The sequence below is a fragment of the Symphalangus syndactylus genome, chromosome 3 (genome assembly GCF_028878055.3).
Source record: "Symphalangus syndactylus isolate Jambi chromosome 3, NHGRI_mSymSyn1-v2.1_pri, whole genome shotgun sequence".
Classification (NCBI taxonomy): Eukaryota; Metazoa; Chordata; class Mammalia; order Primates; family Hylobatidae; genus Symphalangus; species Symphalangus syndactylus.
The window spans coordinates 122458230-122479683 of record NC_072425.2 but is presented as its reverse complement, the minus strand read 5'-3'; the positions used below and the strand labels follow the sequence as shown (position 1 = coordinate 122479683).

The 21454-nt window shown below is 34.5% G+C and overlaps 2 protein-coding genes across 18 annotated transcripts in view; one reads left to right on the top strand and one right to left on the bottom strand.

The window, feature by feature from the left end:
- Positions 1-21454, top strand: part of LOC134736030 (BEN domain-containing protein 2-like) — an 816235-nt gene that overhangs the window by 313815 nt on the left and 480966 nt on the right. For 2 of the 7 annotated variants that reach the window (XM_063635057.1, XM_063635058.1), the window contains exons 3-4: positions 11413-11530; positions 15835-15911. The exons of 2 other annotated variants lie outside the window; for them this stretch is intronic. In XM_063635057.1, the coding sequence (XP_063491127.1) occupies positions 11413-11530; positions 15835-15911 (195 nt within the window). 3 more of the 7 variants (XM_063635061.1, XM_063635063.1, XR_010119705.1) reach the window with 2 other exon arrangements.
- GRIA4 (glutamate ionotropic receptor AMPA type subunit 4) overlaps positions 1-21454 on the bottom strand; it is a 380575-nt gene that overhangs the window by 329842 nt on the left and 29279 nt on the right. The window lies entirely within an intron of this gene.

Sequence of the window (21454 nt, the reverse complement as noted above, 5' to 3'; positions counted from 1 at the left end):
GCATTAGGCTTGTTCCCTAATCACAAATAACTGTGGCAATTCCAGGTATTCTGGGTAGATAGAATAAATGCAATAAAGTAAAATAATGTTTTCTTCAGAGACACTTTACAATAGGGAGATAAACCTTTCCTAGAAGTCTCTTAATATCTCTCCACCTCCACTTGTTCAGAATTGAGCCACATTGCATGCCTAAGATGTAAGAGAGTCTTCATAAGTAAGTACTTGTCATTTTATCTTCTTGTGACTGCCGTGCTCTGCCAATAAGAACAAGTTTACCTGGAAGATGACGTAGGTGAAATTTGGGTGACAACCCCCAGCAGCTACCACATGGATGTTGGGTGAGGAAGCAACTAATGCACTGGAACCCCCAGGTATTTCTGTTTCACGAGTTTCCTTGGAGTTTGGCCAAGTTCATTGACTCCCTTTTGGCTTTGTTTCTGTGAACATGCTAGAATATTCTGATAAACTTATCCCATTATTGTCATCATTCTAGATTTATGTCTGTTTACTAGTTGAATATCATTTTATTGGGGTTTTAGGAAGAAGAAGAGATTAACCTATGGATTCAGTCTGTCATCTTGACTTGGAAATGTAGAATTTAATTTCAACAGGAGTTCTAATCACTTACCTATCCTTTCCATTCACATGTAAGAGAAAATTGTGAGTTCATTACATTTTGTTTCTTTCCCACAAATAACATCTCCTAGAAATTTCCTCAAAAAACTCAACAAAGACCTAAGGAGGTCTTTGCTCCTTTCAGAGCCGAGTCTTATATCCCTATACATTTCTTCTTGTAAAGATAATGTCAACTATCACTCTCAAAATAATTTCTCTCACCTGCCACTTTGTTTATGAGTATTTTTCCTTCTTTGTTTATGAGTATTTTATGAGTATATTTATTTCTGTATGATATTACTTATATTTGGATCCATGTCCCCACAGAAATCACCTCCATTAATCCCATGTCTACTTCTTTTTATCTAGAATAGTGACTTTTTCTTTAGTTTTCCTATACACATTCCAGATTCTTTTATGATACAATATATTATTTTATAAATTCCAGGCCATTTGAAATACTCTGTTTAAAGATCAGTTCTTGTTTTTCTGAAATTCATGTTTGCAATGTAAATTAGAGGTTTAAAAAGAAGAAAGCTGTTCAGAATGAAAAACAAAAATTCATCTTATCTTCTTTATCCTATAAACTCATGGCAAGCAGCAAACTCATCTAAACGCATATTTCATATTTGAATACTAGAAATTTATGTTTCCTATTAATTTCTATACCTATTTCAATAATAGTACTGATAATTGGAATGAGGAAAGACCAGACACTGATACATCTTTTAAGGTGAGACAATATGACACTAATGTTAATATTTCTTAACCTTTAAAAAAATTCTACTATACTTATGAAATAATACTGTTAACACTTTCTCTGAAAAGATATTTAAAAATAGAATTTTTCCCGATAAAAATACTTGTACACACTGATAATTAACTTAAAAAGGTATAATAAAATATAAAATTTTAAAATACACTTTATTTTTTAGGACATTTTTACATTCACAGCAAAATTGAGAAAAAAATAGAGTTTCCATATACCTCCTTTAAAGAAAAAAATACATTCCATCTGTACTAATATTTGAATCTTATTTTTTCTTTTTATATTACATAAGTTCCTCTAATTCCATACAGACCACAAAGTACATTATACTGTCATGATCAAATAAAAATCAGAAACATTTCTGGGTGCCATGTAGGTGGCTGATTATGAACCTGAAAAGTGTTGTAGCAATCAGAGAAACATCTGATCTGATTTTCCAAGGGACTGGGAAGGATACTTTAGACTAAAACACAATGCCTTTCACTGATAGTATTATAAGCCAGCCCCTGCATGTATTCTCCAGCTTTTGTGATCATTTATGATATTAAGGTTAGCAGTTCTCAACCAGTAACACTAAGGGAAAATCAATAGAAGACCAACATGCATTGAAGAATAGCTCTTTTTCTTTTGTTAACTAAGAAAGATAAAAATGTATCCAAATATTTGTAAAATATTTTTGAATAATATATTAACATTTTAGAGTTTTTTATGATTATTTTTTATTTCAGTAGGTTTTTGGGGAACAGGTGGTGTTTGGTTACATGGATAAGTTACTTAGTGGTGACTTCGAGATTTTGGTGTACCCATCACACGAGCAGTGTACACTTTTGAAAAGCTTGTTTGTTGCAGATAAAATGGCTGAGAAAAGATTAAGTTTACATTAATCAACAATAATTATTTTCTTAGTGTAGACTTGATCATTTGGAGTTAACTACTGGAACTGAAGGTTACCATATCCAATAATATTATTTCCTTGGTTCTGTATTGATTTTCTAGGGCCTTTATTAGACCAAAAGATTTAAAAACTGAACTTCACTAGTTTACACTCTTTTTGCTTTCTGGAGCAATAAACCCATTTTTCTAAATATACAGGCGATATGGTAGTTCATACTCAGGACTTTAAACCATTTCATTCAATTATCAGTGTACCTTTAATGTACGTTCTTTTCTCTGGTTCATTATTAAATTAATAAGTACATATTTTCTGACAGACAGTCTTCCACTCATTAGCTCATTCCAGCATATCATTTTGTCTTTGTAAATCAAAGTTTATTCCTATTAAAATAATTATGAATATGAAACACATACTGATATTGTTTCTTAAGGAAAACATCACTAATATGGTAAACACATATATTTCTGATCATTTCAATGAAGATTATTGAAAGCTACATTCACTATGAATACTATGACCTTGAGGGAAATAACTCAAACAAAAAAAATCTAAAAGCTTTAAAGAAACTCTCCTTTCGTCACATAAATAGATTTCAAATTTTTTCTCCCATTCTGTAGGTTGCCTGTTCACTCTGATGATAGTTTCTTTTGCTGTGCAGAAGCTCTTTAGTTTAATTAAATCCCATTTGTCAATTTTGGCTTTTGTTGCCATTGCTTTTCGTGTTTTAGTCATGAAGTCTTTGCCCATGCCTATGTCCTGAATGGTATTGCTTAGGTTTTCTTCTAGGATTTTTTATGGGTTTAGGTCTTATGATTAAGTCTTTAATCCATCCTGAGTTAATTTTTGTGTAAGGTGTAAGGAAGAGGTCCAGTTTCAGTTTTCTGCCTATGGCTAGCCAGTTTTCCCAACACCATTTATTAAATAGGGAATCATTTCCCCATTGCTCATTTTTGTCAGGTTTGTAAAATATCAGATAGTAATATCCAGAATCTACAAATAATTTAAACAAATTTACAATAGAAAAACAACCCCATCAAAAAGTGGGCAAAGGGTATAAACAGAAACTTCTCAAAAGAAGACATTTACGCCACCAACCAATATATGAAAAAAAGCTCATCATCACTGGTCATTAGAGAAATGCAAATCAAAACCACAATGAGATACCATCTCACGCCAGTTAAAATAGTGATCATTAAATAGTCAGGAAACAACAGATGCTGGAGAGAATGTGAAGAAACAGGAATGCTTTACACTGTTGATGGGAGTGTAAATTAGTTCAACCATTGTTGAAGACAGTGTGGGGATTCCTCAAGGATCTAGAACTAGAAATACCATTTGACCCAGCAATCCCATTACTGAGTATATACTCAAAGGATTATAAATCATTCTACTATGAGGACACATGCACACGTATGTTTATTGCAGCACTATTCGCAATAGCAAAGACTTGTAACCAACCCAAATGCCCATCATTGATAGGCTGGATAAAGAAAATGTGGCACATATACACAATGGAATACTATGCATCCATAAAAAAAGGATGAGTTCCTGTCCTTTGCAGGGGCATGGATGAAGCTGGAAACCATCATTCTCAGCAAACTAACACAGGAATAGAAAACCAAACACCACATAAGTCATAGATGGGAGTTGAATAATGAGAACACATGGACACAGGGAGGGGAATATCACACACTGGGGCCTGTTGAGGGGTGGGCGACTAGGGGAGGGAGAGCATTAGAAGAAATACCTAATGTAGATGATGGGTTGATGGGTGCAGCAAACCACCATGGCACACGTATACCTATGTAACAAACCTGCACGTTCGGCACATGTATCCCATTACTTAAAGTATAATTTTAAAAAAGAAACTATGCCTTACTATACAAAAAGGATAGATGTAACTATTCAAAGTCTTCAACATGCAGTTAATTTTCTCAAGTGATAATATCCAAAATGATAATATAAAACAAAGAACTTTGTTATATTAGAATCACACTAATAGTCATATGTATAATGTATAAATTATCTTATAAAGTATAATTCTATTATTTTTAAAAAACTGTGTTGCAAGGGAAATGAGAGTGTTGGTAATGTTGTGGACAGATTACCTGGAGAGTTATGTTATGTGGATATTGCCTTAGTCACAATTAAGAAAAGGGTCTCTACAAGGTTTTCTTTCTCCTGGTTGCCATGCTCAAACACCCATTCTTTTATTAATGATATCAGGATGAGTAAAGCAGATACAAATTAAACAGAAATTAGGGTCAGAAGTATATATGATCTAGGTAGTTTGACCTTGGGAGAGAACAGAGGAGGTTTTTGAGAGGGGTTTGTGAGGACAAAACATGAAGACCAACTTCACTCATCTGAAGTTGTTTTTAGGAGTCTGTGTACCAAGACTTGCTGCTTAGGGACTTACTAGGTACTCAGACCTGTCACATCCCTATGAACTTTCTCAGGCATTGTAAGAAATGTATGCAGACTACTTCAGCTGATCTATCTGGTGGTTATTCCTGGATTATGTCATAGAAAGACTTATACTCCTGCTGGTGTAGCTGTTGTGAGTTGAGTAGCCAGCAATTATACCAGATTGACACAGTAATCATTTTCTCTTCTTTTTACTGTCAATCCCACCCAAAAAGCTAGGATAAGAAGATAGGAAAGATAACATTTTTTGTGTGTGTGTGTGTGTGTGTATAGTTCACAATGTTAACATTATATTAATACACACATAATATTATAGATAAAAAATTATTGTTCTTACGGTTATTTTTAAGTTATTATTTTTTAAATTATACATTGTGGAATGGCCAGATTGAGTTAATGAACATAGCGTTACATTACATACCTTTATTTTTCAGTGGGGGCACTCTTAGCAATCTTCAAGAATACAATACATTGTCATTAATTATAGTCACAGTCAGCATGTTGTACTATAGATCTCTCAAATTTATTCCTATTTCACTGAAATCTTGTAGCCTGTGACCAACATCTCTCCAGCCCCACCGCCACTGCCCCACTATTCCACAAACCTCTGCTAACCATTACCTTACTCTCTGCTTCTATGAATTCAACTTTCTCAGATTTCACAGACTTTCTATTCCTGGCCTATTTCAGTTAACGTCTTCCAAGTTCATCCATGTTGTCACAAATGACAGCATTTACTTTTTCTTCTTTTTTTTTTGGCTAAATAGTGTTCCATTGCATATACATACTACATTTTCTGTATTTGTTTTTACTGTTCTTATTTTTTCAGGTCATTTTTTCCCACAAACTAATTGTATTCTAGAACAAAAACAAAGCCCAACTCAAAATGCTTCTCTCATGCCACCTTCCCACCTGCTCATTTTATTCGTTCTTCAAGACTTAAGTCAGGATTTTCCCCAGGATGCTTTCCTTGACTCCATGTTTCCTGATTTTTCTTTCTACAGCCAAGAATTTTCACATCCTGGGAACATTTCTGTCACAGCACTGACCCTATTATGTTTACCCAGAAATTTTTTTCTGAAAAACACTCGCTCACGTTCACCTGAATATAACCTTATTGGTTGGCCAGTACAACAGTCCCTCCTTATCTGAGACTTCACTTTTTGTAGTTTCAGTTACCTGTTGTCAATGACAATTGAAAAATATTAAATAATTCATAAGTTTTCAATTGCATGCCATTCTCAGCCACGTGATGAAGTCTTGCACTCTCCTGCTCAGTCACGACTGGGACATGAGCCATCCCTTTATCCAGTCACCATGCTGTGCATGTTGCCTGCCTATTGGTTACTCAGTAGCTTTCTGAGTTATCACATCGACTGTCACAGTTTCACAGTGCTTGTGTTCCAGTCATCCTAATGTTACTTAGTCCCAAAGTGCAAGGGTAGTGATGCTGGCAGTTCATGTGAAAGAGAAGCTGGAAAGTGTGCTTCCTTCAGATGAAAAGATGAAAGTTCTTAAATAAATAAAGCAAGAAAAGGCCGGGAGTGGTGGCTCACGCCTGTAATCCCAGCACTTTGGGAAGCCAAGGCGGGCGGATCACAAGGTCAGGCGATCAAGACCATCCTGGCTAACACGGTGAAACCCCGTCTCTACTAAAAATACAAAAAATTAGCCAGGCGTGGTGGTGTGCACCTGTAGTCCCAGCTACTCGGGAGTCTGAGGCAGGAGAAGGGCGTGAACCTGGGAGGCAGAGTTTGCAGTGAGCTGAGATTATGCCACTGCACTCCAGCCTGGGTGACAGAGTCAGAATCTGTCTCAAAAGTAAATAAATAAAACAAGAAAAAAACTGTATGCTGAGGTTGCTAAGATCTAGAGGAAAAACAAATCTTCCATCTGTGAAAATGTAAAGAAAAATAAATCCATGCATAGTATATGTGGAGAGTTTGGTACTATCCTTGGCTGTGGGCATCCACTGCAGCTCTTGGAATGTATACTATGGTGTAGCATAATTGATTGATTAACGCCCTGAATAGATGTATGAATCAGCATGACACAATATTGTCATAAAAAAAAGCCCAATTTCCTGGAAAATAAAAAAGGCCAGAACTTATCTGAAATGAAGAGGCAGAAAGCTCTAGGTGATAGCTTCACATCATCTGGAAAATCAATTTCGTAAAACTATTGGGTGTCTACTCTATTCTCTTCATTCTGATTAACCACAAGTAAAAGAAACTCCATTAAAAAAATCCTGAGAGTCAAAGTTGAGTGTCCTCATCTTACTGGTTACATACTGGAAGCCTGTGTTAAAATAGAAAACTCTACTCAGCCCAGCCCACCTTGAGTCAGTTTAGATAAAAAGCTTGAGAAGGATCTGATGAGCTTCTTTCCATTTTCTCATTCTTTCTCGGTATGTTCTTGTTCCTGTGCTTTCTAATCTTCTACAATTCTAATTTTCTTTCTTCTATTCTTCTCTGCTTCAACTTAGAATGATTTGGAACCTAATTATGTTTTATATCTTTATTACTCATTGATTTAAAAAAATCCCTGAGTCCTCTTCTTAATACAATGAAAATGCTGAATGTTTGTCATAAAATATCAGTAAATTTCAATCCCTTCCTATAAGCATAAGGGTTTTTTCAGTAACTATATTAATGACCCTTTACAGAAAAGGAGTCTTTATGCCTAAGTGTAAAATATCAGAAAGTTAACTTCACTTTTCTGAAACACTCAACTCTGGCTCCAATAGTATATGAAGCTCTAAATTAAGTAAGTTAAAGGTGTTTAAAATGTATTACTTTGTATTTGGACCTGTTTCATCAGCAATACTTAAGTACTGTCTTGGACAGGAAGTGACAGAGTCCCATTAATTAACTCAGGGACCAGTGTTATTCATTCTTTTGGCATTGAAGCAATTCTCATTACAACTAAGCTGATACGGGAATGATAAATGACAACAGGCTACTACAAATGTTACTATATATTGAGCCAAAATAATGGAACCTCAAGCAGAAGTGTGCAGAGGAAAACTGTGCAGTGATACAGAGACAATATAAAGTGTTATCAAAGTGTCGTAAACAATTTGTGTGTATTTGAAAAGCACTCCAGTGGCTAATGAAGCCAAAAGATAGGTCTTCATTAGGAAAGGACTACAACAGTTCAGGCATAACCCAGCCAGTTACATCCCAAATAGTGATCTGCAACATTACTGAGCATCACAATTATCTGGAAAAGTTTTCTCTAAAAAATGAGAGAGAGAGAGAGAGAGATTTCCATGTCCATTTTACTATGTCTTCCATTTCTTCACCAAAGTTTCTGCGTTGATATATCTGAGTATTTTCATAAATATCCTAGATGATGCTAATACAGGTTTGGGAATCACAGATTCAGAAATAAGTGCACAAATGCTTCAGTTCACCTAATACAGTTGTAGACTTCGAAGAGGTCATGAGCCAAATCAAAGTACGCATTATTTAAGGAAAATATTACTTGAAAAAAAAGTATTTATATTGATTGCCACTTTATACTGGTATTTTCAGTGACTTTATAAATTAGGCATAAAAATTCATCTTTTGTGAAGTTTTATTTTACCAAAGTTAAGTAGATTTCACTTGTATTTAATAAGTTACTTGAAAATTGACAAGTGATATCCATGAGATAGTGATGTCTCAGAAATTTCATTTTGTAAATAGAAAAGTTACAAGATTATATTCGCTATAAATTACATATTTCAATTGATTAAAGTGTAAAATGTTTGCACAAACAACCACCTACTTTAACATATTGATGTCTACTCTGTTGACCGATATAATCTTGCTAGAAGAGGGGCCTGTTAGAGATAATTTTTTTTATTATTCACACGTTGTTTAATTTTAGTGAGAATATTTATAGACAATCTTCATCTGAGATTTCTACAGGAAAAGCTAGCTTGTCATTTGAAAGTCTAAAGTGAACGTATTTTATGGACCATCTGCATAAATAGCCTTGAGATGTTCAGAAAAAAAATCCAGTTCCTTTGCCCTACACTAGACCAAATGGATCAGAATTGCAGAGACTCAAGGGCAGGAATTCATATTTTTAAAAAGCGTCTACCCATCCTAACTAGAGATTCTTACGCACACCAAAAGTTGAAACCCTTTGATTAGAATCTAAACTATTTTCCTTGTCTTGATGTGTTCAAGAGTTTTAGGTTGCTGTCAAGTCTTTTTCAATCATGGAAACATTTTTTTTTTTCAGACTCTTGGTTGTTACATAATAAAATATTTAAATTTTACACATTGTCACAACTGGTGTCCTATTTTCCATTTTCAGAGAGCTGCTCTAAGTATAAGGAAGCCTAAGGATAGGGTAGATACTGGGAATTCCCACTGCATGGAAATAGGACCAAGTTGCTTTAATTTATCTGACAGTCACTCTCTTCTGGGAAAATACCCTCATTGAGACTTACAATCTTCAAGGCCTCCACATGAAAAAGAAGACTGGATGAACCCCAAAAGAAGTGAGACTGTAACAACCAATAAAAGAAAGTATTTCTGCCATTTTCAAGTTATAATTCTGAAACATTTGTAAATGTAGAATAGTTTACTTAAACATCATTTAATTATTCCCTCAACACTCATTCAATGAATATTTTTGCACATTATTTTCTAAATGTCTTTTCTTCAGACAATTTTTTATGTGGTTGAAATCATATTATACACATGTTGTTTTGGGTTCTGATTTTCTTTTTCTATTTTAACGTATTCTCTCAAAGCTATTTTCTTAGAGAATTCAAAATTGTAAGCATCATTTCTTTAGTGTATTATATGAGTCAATTTTATGGGGGATTCATCATTATTTCAATAATTATTCCTGTATATTTGAACATTTAGGTTGTGAAATTAGAATAATTTACAATATTAAAAATAATGCTCAAATCTACCTCTGTGTTGTTGAGATAGTCATTAATTTACAGATCAAAGGTTATAAACATTTAAAAATTCTTGATAAATAGAATTATTTTTCTGAAAGATGAAGCCAATTAAAACTCGCAGTAGTATGGTACAGTAATGTCCACAAAGGAAATCTCATGAAGTTTGACTTTTATCCTTTTAAAAAAATTACTAACTTGTTATGAAATAGGCATGTTGCTTTTGCATAAGTTATTTTTAGTTACACAACAAAGAAGAAAGGTTATATGTATAGGCCAGTACTAATGTAGATCAAAGAGAAAGCTGAAGTGTTTGGCTCTATCTTAAACCTTTTCTATCAAATAGTATTGGGAACAATGGAATGGTAAAAACATCATTTAAGACAAAATCAAAGGCCAAGAATTAGATAAAATAACCTTAGTGGCACACATTGTTTTCTAAATGAATTCACATTCTATATCAAAGTTTTGAAAGATCTTATAATGAACATGCTGAAACATTCTCAGAGATATTTAGCTGAGATAAACAGAATAATTGTCTTTTAAAATATATTATACCTTTATTACTTAACTCTCTGATCTATTATAATCTATTACTACTAATGCATTTCTATTGATTTCTTCCTAAGATATCTTACGGTTTTTGTTTTATATATGTCAATAACAATGTTTGAAATCTTATTTATGAAAACTTCATTGTGACTTATTTATAGAGTTGTAAGTAGCAAGGGACCTTTTTGGTCTTATTTAATGTTTTTCTGCATTAACATCAGCTTTGTTTGATAGGAACAATAGCATGAGCGTGGCAGTGAAGGTGATGAGCAATGGAGCCAGATGGCCCCAGCTGGAACCTCAGTCCTACCTCTCATAAGCTAGGTCACCCTGAGAAAATCTGTTAGCTTCTCTAGTCCACAGTCTGTAAAATAGCAGTAATTTTAGTTTGGTGCAAAAGTAATTGCGGTTTCGGTCATTAAAAGTAATGGCAAAAATCACAATTACTTTTGTACCAACCTAAGTACCTATCTTAGGTGTTATTAAAATGATTGCATGAGTTATCAGGCATAGGCCAAATGCTGAGAATAGTGGCACTCATTTGTTGGTTTTTATTATTACAATTTTCTACCTTTTAGCCTCTCTCGATTTCTCTTTCTCCAGACTGTTTCTTTTCTTTCTCTGCTTCCTTCCCTTCCTAGTTCTTTCTTTTATTTTTTTGCATTTATTGATATCTTTGAAAATATTTTATCTTTAAACTCTTTGAGGCATTCAAATTGGTTGTGTAACCTTTAGAGTATAAAGCATTATTTTATATAGTATAAAAAGCATTGTTTTAAATAATATTTAAATAATTTAAATATTCAATTTTAAAAAATAGAATATTATTGTGTAAATATCCAATTACTATCATCTTATTCTACATTTTTAAATTTTCTCTATTTCCATAATATTTTTTAAATTTTCTATCTTTTGCTCCACAGTTGTATATTCTTCAGCCATTTCCCTACTTCTTTTTGGAAAAAATATAAATTAGTTACCTTAAAAACTCTAGATGACATGCTTATTTATCTCACTGTATCGACTTCCACTCTCCACAATGTCTTTTATCATACTTTCCTCCACTATGTCATTTCTCTTCTAATCTGTATTTTTGTAAACATATTTTTTGTAGCACTGAATTATATATAATTTGATATTATTTTTATACTCTATTGCTTTTATTTCCAGAATTAAACCTGGTTCCATTTTTCAACAATAATCATTAGTAATTTATGATTATTTATTTATTTATTTATTTTCATACAGGGTCTCCCTTTGTCACCCAGGCTGGAGTAAAGAGGCACAATCATGGCTCACTGCAACCTCAACCTCCAGGGTTCAAGGAATTCTCCTACCTCAGACTCCTAAGTAGCTGGGACTACAGGCACGTGCCTGATCCTCTTCCTCCTCCTACACTGCACCCTCCAAAAGGCCCCTGTGTGTGTTGTTCCCCACTATGTGTCCACGTGCTGTCATCATTGAGCTCCCACTTATGAGAGTGTGCAGTATTTGGTTTTCTGTTCCTGCATTAGTTTGCTGAAGATAATGGCCTCCAGTTCCATCCATGTCCTTGCAAAGGACATGATCTCATTCTTTCTTATGGCTGTATAGTTTTCCATGGCGTATGTGTACCACATTTTTCTTTATCCAGTCTGTCACTGATGGGCATTTAGGTTGATTCCAGGTCTTTGCTGTTGTGAATAGCACTTCAGTAAACATACATGTGCATGTGTCTTTATAAAACCATGATTTACATTCCTTTGGATATATACCCAGTAATGGGGCTGCTGGGTCAAATGGTATTTCTGTTTTTAGGTCTTTGAGGAATTATCACACTGTCTTCCACAGTGGTTGAAATAATTTACACTCCTACCAACAATGCATATGTGTTCCCGTTTTCTCCGCAACATCTCACCAGCATCTGTTATTTTTTGACTTTTTAGTAATAGCCATTCTGACTGGTATGAGATGGCATCTCATTGTGGTTTTGATTTGCATTTTTCTAATGACCAGTGGTACTGAGCTTTTTTTCATATGCTTATTGGCTGCACAGATGTCTTCTTTTGAAAAGCGTCCGTTCATGTCATTTGCCCATTTTTTAATGGGTTTATTTCTTTCTTGTAAATTTAAGTTCCTTATAGATGCTGGATATTAAATCTTTGTCAGATGATAGTTTTGCAAATATTTTCTCCCATTCTATAGGCTGTCTGATCACTCTGCTGATAGTTTGTTTTTCTGTGCAGAAGCTCTTTCATTTAATTTGTTCATTTAATAAATCTCTTTTGTCAGTAGTTGCTTTTGTTGTAATTGCTTTTGACATCTTCGTCATGAAATCTTCACTGGGGCCTATGTTCTGAATGGTATTGCCTAGGTTGTCTTCCAGGGTTTTTATAGTTTTGGGTTTTACATTTAAGTCTTTAATCCATGTTGAATTAATTTTTGTATATGGTGTAAGGAAAGGGTCCAGTTTCAACCTTGTGCATTTGGCTAGCCAGTTATCCCAACACCATTTATTGAATGGAGAATTCTTTCCTCATTGCTTATATTTGCCAGCTTTGTCGAAGATCAGATAATTGTAGGTGGGCAGTCTTATTTCTGAGTTCTCTATTCTGTTCCATTAGTTTATTTGTTTTGTACCAGTACCAAGCTGTTTTGGTTAGTGTAGCCCTGTAGTATAGGGCTATAGTTTTAGTATAGTTTGAAATCAGGTGGTGTGATGCCTCCAGTTCTGTTATTTTTGCTTAGGATTTCCATGGCTATTGGGTGGTTGTCTAATTTTTCACTATTTGTAGAGACAGAGTGAGACAGTGTCTCACTATGTTGCCAAGGCTGGTCTTGAACTCCTGGGCTCGAGCAATCCTCCATTCTAGACCTCCCCAAGTGCTGGAAATACAGGTGGAGCCACCATGCCCATCTTGAATTACTGTGTAAACAATTATATTTTCCTCTGAATCTTCAATACCGTAAATTTCCCTGAATCTTCAATACCGTAAATTTCCTACCAAGTTTTGTATTTGACCAAACTTTCTGTTTATTGAAATACATTTTCTAGTACTACTTTCACAGACTGTGATAGGTGACTTACGTTCCAAATTATTGCATGTTTGATATTGCTTTCACATCTAAGTAAGCACATTGCTTGGTAAACATTCCTAGCTAATATGGGTTTCCCTCAATGCCTGTACATAATATCATAGTACCATCTCTTAGCTAATATTAATGGAAAATGTCAAAGACCATACTGATTTTTTATTTTGCCTTGTAGGTAATCTCCTTCTTCTTCCTTCATGGCTTGTAGGAAATATTTCTTTACCCCAATTTCAACCAGCTCACTGGAATATAACAAATTCTTTCTATGTAGAGATTGAACTTTTGTTCAAGATAAGCTTTCTTGTACTCATTTCTGCAATTTTTTTCTGCTCTAGGTTATCTGTCTTCAGAAAATTATTTCTATGTTCGATCAACACTATCTTTCATGGCTGTAATATCTTATCTATCATTACTTTTGTTCTGGTTCTGCAGCTCTACATTGTGTGCTATTTTTTTCCACTGTATCCTCCTTTTCTTTTATTCGTCGATTTAAAAACGCTAATTGTATTCAGTGGTGTCCTTCTTGTCATTTTAAAGGAAGTTTTGTAGAGTTATCCTAAAATTCTTTGTTGCTTTTGTTGTTTTTATAATCTTCCCTTCTTAATCTGGGCAATTCCACCCATTCCTATTAATTGCCCCAAAATAGTGTTGATGAATTGTCTTTGATTTCCCCTCCCTGTTGAAACAGATGCTGTTGGAATTTTCTCTGTAATCTTGGAACTGGTTGCTTTATTTGGTTATTCAGCTGCTTGAAGGAGGGTATAAGCAGGCCCTGAGGCAATAGACAGCTGCAATTCTGGGTTTGTTATTTCTGCTCACTTTCCTTTCAAATCAGTTGACTCCCCTGCCAAGGAGCATATCTGAATTTTGTCATTCTTCAGCGTTGGCACAAGTAGCTCACCCCAGCAAGATAGTTGTTGTGTCACAAAATTCTTTTTAATGCGACTTGTGTAAAGTGTCTTTTTGCAGCTACAAGGTTTAATCCCTTCACTTCTTTCCCCCGACTCATCTCTTTTCTGGCTCAGCTTTGCCTTCTCACCACCCTTCCTGATTATGAAGCTGCATCTGCAAACCAAAATAGAATAGTCGTATTGCGCCTCTTCAGCCCTGTGGCACCTGCAATTGTCTGACTGGGAGTGGGGTGGAGGTCAATAGCTGGAAGTTTCTTGTTTCTCCTACCAGTCACCCACTGCTTAGCTCCCAGGCCTCCCACTTCCAAAATAGAAGGAATTAGTAAGACCGTCTAGAAGCTTATTACTTGCTTCTTATACTCTGTTCCTTCCTATCAATTCAGGAGCACATATATTAAAGATTAGTATTTATTCTCTTTCACCTAAGTAAAATGATACCTATTATTTAAAAATATATATTGTGATGTAACGGTATGGGCTATCATTTCCTAACTCTCAGCATAAGTAAAGTTTCTTTAAGGTTCATCTTATGCCAATGTGCCCTTACCGTATTTCCTAGCCATCCCTTTTCAACTATTCAAATACAATTTTGATTTTCTAAAAAGATAAAAATGTTATTATTTAATTGTTTAATTAATTAATTTAGTTAGTTTTTGAGATGGAGTCTGTCTCTTTCACCCAGGCTGGAGTGCAGTTGCACGATCTCAGCTCAATGCAACCTCCGTCTCCCGGGTTCAAGCAATCCCCCCACCTCAACCTCCTGAATAGCTGGGACTACAGTCACCTATCACCACACCAGGCTAATTTTTTTTTTTTTTTTTGTATCTTTAGTAGAGACAGGGTTTCACTATGTAGGCTAGGCTGGTCTCAAACTCCTGATCTCAAGCAATCCCCCACCTTGGCCTCCCAAAGTGCTGGGATTACAGGCGTGAGCCACAGGTGCCTGGCCTAAAAAGATAAAGTGTTAGACTCAACAACTATAGACCACTGAGCTTGATGTGGCTTTGGGACAGCGAAGAGGGGCATGAGACCTCATAGCATGGTAGTCACTTTCTCCGAAAAAATCTTTCAATAATCCTTTCTCGCACCACACATTTTTTTTCTCCTTAAATTAGATGAGTTGTTTCAAAATCAGGTAGTAAATAATTTCCTTTGAAAATCTTTCTATGCTGTTTTTTTCTCACACTCTTCTGATATCTGATGTCAATCATATTGATAACTCAGTTAAAACCAAGGCAAGGGCCAGGAGTGGTGGCTTATGCCTGTAATCCCAGCACTCTGGGAGGCCGAGGCGGGTAGATCACCTGAGGTCAGATGTTCAAGACCAGCCTGGCCAACATGGTGAAACTCCATCTCTACTAAAACTACCAAAATTAGCCAGACACGGTGACTTGTGCCTGTAGTCCCAGCTACTGGGGAGGCTTAGGCAGGAGAATCGCTTCAACCTGGGAGGCAGAGATTGCACTGAGCCGAGATCACGTCACTGCACTCCAGCCTGGGTGACAGAGCAAGACTGTGTCTCAAAAAAGCAAAAACAAAAAACAACACCAAAAAATAAAATAAAAAACCTGAGGCGGGAATATTGCATCTAACACTGTGTTAGAAGAATCACTACCCCCTTTTCTATAACCACTGAGTAGTCTTAACACTACTCTCATGAGGCTAATTCTCATCATTACTGTTGTAGGAGACCAGGAATGAAAGACAGCCAAGGATATCAGCACCTGAGCAAAGCATATGGCAGAGTGTCTTTAAAATCCCTGAGTAAATAATAAAGAAACATGGGGTAAAAATAGATGAGAGAGTCAACTTTAAAGCTGGTTAAGTAATTGTACCTAGAGGTGCTGACAACTGATAGATGACAATATTTCCTAAAGTAAAACAATGTTAAGGAATCCTATAGGCTCTTCTTTTCTTGATCTTAACGTTGATGTCACTTCCTTGAATGTTATCATAATATTCTCAGAAAGCAAAAAACAGATAGAATGATGAATATAGAAAACTGTAATGAACTATGATCTACAGCTGAAATAAAATATAAGATATGAGATGTTTGATTTGGTTTGGCTGTGTCCCCATTCAAATCTCATCTTGAATTGTAGTTCCCATAATCTCCGCGTGTCATGGGAGGGACTCAGCAGTAGGTAGTTGAATCATGGGGGTGGTTTCCCCATGCTACTCTCATGATAGTGAGTAAGTTCTCATGAGATCTTATGGTTTTATAAGAGGCTTTTCCCCCTATTGCTCAGCACTTCTCCTTGCTGCTGCCATGTGAAGAAGGTTGTGTTTGCTTTCCTTTCGCCATGACTGTAAGTTTCATGAGGACTCCCCAGCCATGCTGAACTGCGAGTCAATTAAACCATTCCTTTATAAATTACCCAATCTCTGATATGTCTTTATTAGCAGTGTGAGAATGGACTGATATAATGCTATACTTTCACAAAAATAAATTTACCTGAATAATTATAGTATGTGGGGGACAAGGCTTTGCGATAGAACTAAACATAGACAAAATTTTAAGCTATGTGTATTTGATTCAACAATATCAAGCAAACTTATTTGGTATTAATACGAGTCCAACAGAAGTCCCAATCTCAGGATCTAGGACATGTGGTCTAGACCAATTAGATACATCTGGTGTTTTCTGGAACTTTGGTGGGTAGATGAGTGTGTGAGAAGAGGTGCTGGTGACAGCCTTTTTTTTTTTCTTCATTGAAATTGAGAATGTTGATTGTATAGCCTAGTTAAGAAATACTTTTTAATGACTGCCAAGATTTAGACCCCAACTTAGGAGCAAGAGTCACCTCTAACCTTTCAGGAAATCTTGGGTGTGACCCACTGCATAAATGGAATTTCACCATAATATTTAACTGACTCAAAGTGTACATGCAAGCTTGTTTCATAAATAAGGGATTTCAGTCCAGATCCATGAATGATGCAGTTTAGCATGTGTTCTCAGCTTGCCTGCTGACCACCTCTCCTTTTCTAAATATGCAACAGCACAGACAAGTCTTGCAGATGACATGTTATGGGATAAATTGTGTGCCTCTAAAGCTTCTGCATTGAAGTTACAACCTCCCAGTACCTCAGAATGTGACTGTATTTGGGGGACAGGGTTTTAAAAGAATTGAGTTAAAATGAGGCCATTAGGGTGGGACCTAATGCAATATGACTGGTGTTCTTATAAAAAGAGGAATTAGGACACAGACATGCAGAGAAGGAAGACCATATTAAGACACAGGGAGATAATGGCATCTGCAAGCCAAGGAGAAAGGCCTCAGAAGAAACCACCTCTGCTGCCTCCTTGATCTCAGACTTTCGGCCTCCAGAACTGTGTAAAATAAATTTTTGTTGTTTAATCCACAGTCTGTGGTACTTTGTTATTTCTGTTGTTTAAGCCAGTACATTGTTATGACAGCCCTGGCAAACTGATACAGAGCAGTTTTGTATGCTGTAAGAAATAGACTACTAGTAACACTGCTTTGGGCCTAGTAACATGATGTGGACTGAAGGGCATTCTTTCTACTGCAAGGTAGTTAAGGATGGGGAGGTATCTAATTTTATATGAGTGGGAAGTGTATTGGTGAGTAACATCACTAAAGGGCCCTTTGGATTCACATGACCAAAACTAGTAGTGACACAGGATGATGTCATATGGTTGCCCATATGTTTGTAAGATATGCTCTATCTTGATGTATTCAAGGATTCTTTGTAGACTAATAAATATATCCTCCAAATCAGAGATGTCTTACTTGCCAGGTCTGTTTCCATTTATACACTCTATATTCTAGTCTTAGCTAAGTCATTAAGCAGAAAAATTATTCCCAAGTTTCTGCTACAGTAACTGCTATAAGGAGCATGAGTGACAAGAGTGGGATGAGAATATAGTGGCTATGGTGAGTGAGGGCAAAAATTGAATACAATGGAAGGATTTAAGTTTAACTTAAGACCTGCCCTTAGGTCTAATATCTGTAGTGCTCAGATTAAAATTCATATAGCTGATAATTTCAGAATTTTATTTAACATATGAGGGTAGTAATCATTCTTACTAGTTACTCATTAAATGCTAATATAAATTCTAGATGTAAAAAATAAATGAAAGTTCAATTTTATTTTACTTTTACTTTCTTCAAAATTATGACAAATATTGGATAAACATTCTCATAAACATTATAAGTGCTCATTCATAGCTATAGAGCAATGTTCCATGATTGTAAACATAGTTATTTATCATAAAAAATAATAACTAGGCTAAGAATAATGTTATAAAACATATTCTGTTTGAGGCTTCAGAACATCAAATTAATGTAATTTATTTTTACACGTTAAAGGAATAGAAAACCAAACAATCAGCAAAGGAAATGGAATATTGAGAAATATATTAAAAAGAGACCAAAACAAAATGAAAATAATTAGCTATGACTAGTTATCTAATTCTAAGATGCATAACAATATTCAATGTGATGAAAAGGATGTTATCATAAACTGCCTGTGGACACATATGTCCATTTGGAAAGCAATTTCACAGTAAATGTCAAGAACCTTTAAAACAGAAATACATTAAATAGAAATAAGTAGAAATGTGGTCAAATTGTTACTTAAAATTGTCAAACACTGGAAAAAATAAAAACATTTAAAAAAGAATTGCTAAAATTCATAAAATAATTACTTGGTAATTAAAAGAGTATTTTTGAATAATATCCAATGGGAAAATGCCTAGAATAAAATGTTAATCTGGAATAGAACAATATATATTATAATTAAGTGTCTATAAAATAGTAAAATTAGTAGGTGCATTTTTATTATTTGATAGTAGAATTATTATTTTAATTGTTTTGTTATAACTGCATTTTTCAAATTGTCTACCCCCAGGTACATTAATTTTGTAATTAAAAATATACATCCAAATAAGCCACAAAGTGTAAATGTGTTGCTAAGAAATTCTGAAAATACAAGAAAAATAATGAGTTTTTTTAAATTAATTTTCTTGTTTTGCATTTTTGGGGTTTGAAATTCTTATGAAACATCTAGCTTTTTAAGTAAGCAAATGTCTTCCTTTATTTTCCTTTTCTGAATGTTAGGGAAACATCTGCATCAGATCATTTGTCAGAAATGAACTAGATTGTATTTCAAAAGCTCAAATATAGTTATTAATTAATATAAATGTTGATGCTCTCATAATAAAAATATTATCTACTTATTTTTCCCATTAATCATTTATTACTGATTTAAAAAATCATTACAAGTATGACAAATGCTGCCAAGATATAAGCAGCATAAAAAAATAGGAAACACGTATTCATTGTCATTTTCATATTTCAGAGGAAATTAAGATGTAATCTGTAAAAGGGGCTGTGAAAAGTGTAGTGTTTACTGCTCTATTCAAAGTCTATGATTTTTTACTACTTTTATATCAGTAGGTTACTGTGGAACAATGGAAGAACATTGGACACTAACTAAAAAGATATAGATCAATAGTTTCAGCTGTGTTGAAACTGCATCATGTCACTTTAGGAAAGTAATTTAATTTTCCTGGTAAAAGAAACAACATTATTTATAGATACCTCCTAATTAGTTTATAATGATCATGGTTTTATTTTAATGTGAAAAGTATGATGGCAACATCATTGTAAATTAAAAAGTACAGGGTATGATTTTGAAGTAAAATATTACATTGAATATGTAAGATATCTTGAATTTTTCTTAGAAAAATTCTTTGAATTTTTTCATTTAATATTATTTCTATTTTCAAAAATACTGTGACATACAAAAAATAATTGACTCTAGTCATGAATAGGAAATATGACTGCAATGCTGAGATCTTCATATGGCAAGAGACCTCAGATCCCTTTTACAGCTATTATTCAAATATTGTCATAAAACTAACTTATAGTCATAACATTAATTCCATCTGTTTAAAAAGAATTTTAAAATATATTTCGCGTTTGTACGTGTCCCTTCACCAACTTTATCTTTCTACTTTTATCCCAAAAGTAAATCAGTGAACTTAATGAATGCAGAAATGCTCAATTCAGAGTTGGAAAGAGTAGGAACACTAAAGTAGATCTGACATAGCATGAATATTCTCTCCTCCCCATGGAGTTAATGTGATTAAGTAAGTATTCCCATTCCAAGTAAAAGGGAAATAAGATGCATTTTTGGCTTTGTGTTTATTTCCTTTCTTGGTTGGTTCATCGTTTTAAGAGAAAATGAAGACATGCTACTGAAATATTGAGTATTTAAGGAAATGTTTGCTGATTGTCTCCTACGTGTACTACACTGATTTGAAAATAGCTTAGGTAATAGAAAAGGATTTTTCGGCAACATCATAACTAATAAAAAAGTAAAGGATGATAAGGAAGGAAAACAAAGAATAAATGTTATCTTGGGAAAGCTAGAGGAAGGAAGAGACAGTGAGTGAGCTCTGATCATTCAAGGAAAGACAGAAAAAGAAATAAAGTAATTCCCTAAGAGTACAGATAAAGTGAAAGAATGATGGTAAATTTGAGGTATTATAAAGGCAAAATTGTAAAAAACTAGGATCAATGAAGAGATATTGAAATAGAGTAAATGGAGAATAGTGATTTTTAATTAAAAATGCTAAATTGTCATATATGTTATTTAAAAAGGAGTGCAAATAATATGCACTACTATGGGAGAAACTAGTATGGAGAAAACACACACACACACACACACACCTCTTAAGGCGCAGATTCCAGATGAGAAAAATCTGTATTTGAAAACATCACTACTTTGCCCTGATCATATTTATTTAAAAGTGATGTATGTATTACTTATGGAATAAAACAATATGATCTAGAGAATCCAGTTGTCAGCAGGTTCAGGGTAGCTGCAACGACACTCTGCTTTTGGGCTTTGTTTGTGGATGCTCCAGGCCTTGTTAGCCTGTAGTTGAACACAATGTTTCTGATCCATCTCTTTTACTCCATCTTTCACTGTTCCTGTCAGCATGACCTGCCTGCTACTTTGGTTTAACATCAATCACCATGCATGGTTTCCATTAGTGTTCCAGCTGACAACTTCAGGATTTCTTTCTGGGAAGTTTTTCATAATCGCATTCTTGCAGATCCCAGCATTAAGAACTACTTTAGTTCTATCAGAAAAAGCAACCTGGTAACACTGTGACATTAGTTCAAATGTACATAACGTATTAGTAGCAAAATATACCATTATAAGAATTTAGAAAACATCATGTTGTACATGATTAAAAATACACAATTTTTGTTTGTCAATTTAAAAATACATGAATGAATTAAAAAAGAATTTAGACTCAGATTATCTATGTT